This window comes from Mangifera indica, chromosome 1 (genome assembly GCF_011075055.1).
Source record: "Mangifera indica cultivar Alphonso chromosome 1, CATAS_Mindica_2.1, whole genome shotgun sequence".
In the NCBI taxonomy this organism is placed as follows: Eukaryota; Viridiplantae; Streptophyta; class Magnoliopsida; order Sapindales; family Anacardiaceae; genus Mangifera; species Mangifera indica.
This window is the reverse complement of record NC_058137.1, coordinates 11,362,146-11,366,990: the sequence shown is the minus strand read 5'-3', so window position 1 is coordinate 11,366,990 and position 4,845 is coordinate 11,362,146. Positions and strand designations below refer to the sequence as shown.

Below are 4,845 nucleotides of genomic sequence, written 5' to 3'. Positions count from 1 at the left end.
ACTCGAATAATTTGAATTGAGTTTAATCTTATTTTAATCTAATAGCAGGGTGTCAATAGCTCCACATATTTCTTTTCTGGCAAAAAGTTTGGTTCAAGCCCAAACTAGGTCTGCCCAATCTAGCCTCTTTTGTGCTGGTCGGTCCTAGTCTTTTTGTTGAAGCCGTGATCCCAGTTTAAGAATACCTTACACCGGGTATCCAAACATACCGCCATCCAATTCCTGCACTCGCTTGACTTATTCGAATTAGCGGTTGATTTGAGTCAAACTAAATTTAAACTCGTTTGAGTTCAAACTCAATCTGACTTAAATATAATAAAATTTGAATTCGAATTCGAGCTCGTTGAGCTCATTATGATTGAGCTCAAACTTGGTTTAAGTTTGACTCGACTCATTTCGAGTTTAAGTTTTTAATTAATTTGTTATTAAAATAACATCATTTTAATACATATTAGTTAAAATGACATAATGTTATATCAAAATTTTTAATTCACAAACTTTGTTGAGCAAACTCGAGCTGAGTTTGAACTCGAACGGATTCGGTTCAAATCTAACTATAATTCGAACTATCCTCTCTCCCTCTCATTCAATCTCGTTCCGGTTCGCTTTCCTCCGGTTCATCCAATGGCTCAGCCGATCATTCTCTCCGACGAAGAACACCAAATCCCCTTCACAACACCACTTCAATCTCTCTCCAAGAAGCCCCGAACTGGGCCACGCGACCCATACCCACACAAATTCTGGCCCTTGATGATGATCCGACCCCTCAAAAACTGGGTCCCGCCGCCTCACTCTCCTCCACGCCGTCATTCGTCACCGAGGCTCCGATGTCCGACCTCGCTATCGTCAAATGCACCATGGCCTCTTCGCTTGATCCCCAATTTAGGGTATCGAATTCTGATAAAAACTCTGCTTATTTTTAGTTACTCTGCGCACCAACTATTTTTACCAAGTACAAATATTATTTAATCTCAGAAATGAAAATTTATTTAAATTTTCGATTTAATTAAGCAATACCTTATTTATTTTATATTGGGATTGTGAGAATATGTGAAGTAAAAAAATATTGAACTTTTGCAGTTTTAATAGGGCCTGTATTTAGAAAATGTGTTTTAAAGAGCTGTTTAGGCTGTAGAATGAGTTTAATTGATTGCTGTCTTTGACTTTGGAGAACTATGATTCTGACGTTCCCGGGATAGTTATTGATGTGTGCATTGTAGTGTGTTATTGAAATTACATCGTGTTAGAATTTTTATTTTTCATGTGGTAATTAGAAATTTAGTATGAAATCTGACATTTCACGTTACCAATGGAAAGATGTTAGGTTACTAGTACTGGGATTTTGTTTGTGTTATTGTAGCGTTGCCATTATGTGGATGATAGATCTCATTGATAAAAGGATCATAAGCACAAGTGGCAAAACCTTGGAGGCAACAAATGTTAATTACACAACAAAGGAATAGCTTGTAGACAAGCAGCCAAAAAATGGACTACAAGGATATTCAATGGTAAGGTGGCAAACTAAGATTTGAAAGGAAGTTATAGAAAGGAAAATAAGAATAAGACCTAGGCTAAGAAAAGAGGAGAAAAGAAGTATTGTGAAGAAATTGGGTAAAAGGAGAGCTCTAACCTCTCGCAAGTTGGAAAGAGTGTTGCTACAATGTTTTTTTAGGTTTCTATATTATTTTCTTGGGTTTTGTATGCTAGAAGTGTAATGAAATAGAGAGTTTGATGTAAATATTTTTTTATTGACATTCCTTAATTATATTCAATACAATTATCTTTATATTTACATTTGAGTTGTTGAGTACTTAAGAAATTCATTTTACAATAAATATTTACAATCCTAAACACAATACAATTTTCCAACAAACTTCCCACTGAGTAAGCTTTTCTGGTAGCAACAAAAAGGTTGATTGAAGTGCAATTCTAAGTCTTTAACATAACAAGTCTAGCTTATCTCTAGGTACCTATCAAGTTCACCAAAAGAATTATTAAAGTCCTCTAAGTCTTATCTGTCCATCAATCAACAGTTATGTTGCAACCATATTTTCCCAACTCTTCCTATGGTTTTTAATTGAATTATTCACCTTTTCACACTCCTTTTTAGTAAGGGAACTCTCACATCATGATAAACTGCCCAATTGACTCAATCATAGTCCTAAAACTAGAATAATTCACAACATTAAAATTTATATCGGCATCATACATCCACCTAGTAATATCTAAACAAGCTTTGTCCCTTAATTCCTTCTTGTAGGTTTTATTTATGGTGGATTATCTAATCGCATTTTTCTTCTTATCCTACCTTATTTTCCTAGTGTCTTTAGCCATGTCTGCATCCATAGGGCACTTAACATTAGATCATTAACTTAACTTGATCCTTTGATTAAAAAAAATTTACTCCCGCCACTTGAAAATTTCTTTACAAAAGAGATTATATTATCTTCATCATTGTCATCTCCCAAATGATCGATATCACATATATCAGCAAACAAATTCCCACCTTTGTTTCTTTACTAGAAACTTTAGCATTCAAATACTCTATAATCTCCTCACAAACATTGGAGCACTTTGTAGACTTCTTCACATCCTTATACCATCCAACAAGGTGCTTCTTTACTCTAAATATTCCTTTTTTGGTTACTTTATATTAAAAATTGCATATAAATTGTTTTTATTGTTAGGATTAGCTAAACTAACATACTTTGAAGCCGAATCTCTATTAGTCTCATTGTGATCTTGAGCAAAGCCTATTTGAGAATCTTAAGTACCTAACAATGACAAATAATTTACTAGTTAAATTATAGAGTAACAATAAAGCACCAATTATAAGACAATTTATAAGGTAATAAATTTACGTTATAGCATAATCATGACATAGAAAGTATAAACATCATATCTAAGTTAAAAATTATTATTATTATTATTTATTATAATAAATCATAATACCTTTTACAAAGACAAAACACAACTAAATTGATGTGTGTAAGAGTTATTGTCAAAAAACTTAATATTTAGGTTCATTTTGAAGGTTAGGTTGTGTGTAAAATTGTAATTGAAATATTTAGAAAAGTTTATTATTATTATTTATTATAATAAATCATTATACCTTTTATAAAGACAAAACACAACCAAATTTTGTTCATTAATTGATGTAAGATATAATATTCTTGTAAATATATGATATAATGTTTTTATAAATTGGATGTTATATTTATATTCTCAATTAATTATTAACATCTTTTTTTCACAATTTATATATTTCAATTACAATTTTACACACAACCTAAGAACCTAACACTAAGAATGAGTGCAAATATTAAGTTCTTGGGATATTAATTAAAATAGACACAAAATCTTAAGTTTAAACCTTTTTATATAAACTTTTATTGAATTTATTTTTTTAAGCAAATTCAATATTTATTTCAACAATGCCCTCTCTGGTTATTATGTTTCTTTAGTTGTATTTTTTCTTTGATAGCGTTTTCATCAACAGTATATCTTAACATCATCACGTTGATTGTAAATTTGATAACTTATGAATCAAAATATTTGTAAACTTGTTTTAAAATAAATCGATTTTTGATTTGATTGTTGATATATTCAAATCAGAATGAAAAATAGTGTGAAAAATGTGAACGCACTTCTCATACTCATGATTTAATATAAATATTATATTATATATATTATAATATAATATAACATATATATATAATATAATATATTTAGAACATGAGTGTAAGAGAGTATGAACATAAATATATATAAAATATAATGTTTACATAAATATATTTGTATAAAAAATAATTTTATATAAATATAAATATATTTATGTTAAAACATGAGTGAGAAAAGTGCATCAACATATCATCCACTCATGTTATATATATATAATATACTATTTATATATTATAATATAATATAATATTTATAAAATATTATATTATATTATATTATATTATATATGATATAATATAATATATGTATATATAAATAATATTTAAATTGAAATATGAGCGCGACAAGTGCATTAGCACATATTCTTTGCACTTTTTGTATTCATAATTTTCCTAACTTTTTGTACTTTTTGCACTCGCGCTCTTCGCACTCACACTTTTCACACTTGGACTCTTCACATTTATCTTCATCTTTTCATTTCGATTTATACATATCAACAATCACACAAAAAAAATTTGTTTTCAAATAAGTTTACGAATATTTCATTCATAAGTTACCAAACTTTTATCAATGTGATGATACAAGGGTATCTTGAAAGAAAAGGTTGTTGACGAAAAATCATATTGAAAAAACATATAAATAAAGAGGTAATTAGTGGAGAGGGGTATTATTAGAATAAAAAATAAATTTGCTTAAAAAAGTAAACTCATTAAAAATTTTCCTAAAAAGGTTTAGCTAACAATTTTTGTGTCTATTTTAATTAATATCTCATTTTTTGACAACTAACAATAACTATTACATCACATCAATTTAACTGTGTTATTAATAAAATTTATGAACTTGTATATGTTGTTTATACTTTATATGTCATAACTCTATTATGACTTGAATTTATTACCTTATAAATTGTCTTATAATTTATACAATATTGTTATCTTATAAATTGTTTGTCATGGTTAGACACTTAGGATTCTAAAATTGCTTCTTCTCAAGATCATAATAATGCTAACAAAGATCTAGCTTTGAAGTATGCTCGTTTAGTTGATCCTAATAACAAAAGCAATTTAATATGCAATTTTTGTGATAAAATAACAAAAAGGGAATATTTAGAGCTAAGAAGCACCTTGTTGGAGGGGATAGAGATGTGAAGAAAGTGTGCACTTT

At 28.8% G+C, this 4,845-nt stretch overlaps 1 protein-coding gene across 1 annotated transcript; it reads left to right on the top strand.

Annotated features, from left to right (window-relative positions):
- The first annotated feature begins 572 nt into the window (after positions 1-572).
- LOC123229639 lies at positions 573-1,792 on the top strand. The gene is made up of 2 exons (XM_044655562.1): positions 573-887; positions 1,361-1,792. The coding sequence occupies exons 1-2, from the start codon at positions 625-627 to the stop codon at positions 1,461-1,463; spliced, it is 366 nt and encodes a 121-aa protein (XP_044511497.1). The 5' UTR covers positions 573-624; the 3' UTR covers positions 1,464-1,792.
- Positions 1,793-4,845: the final 3,053 nt, after the last annotated feature.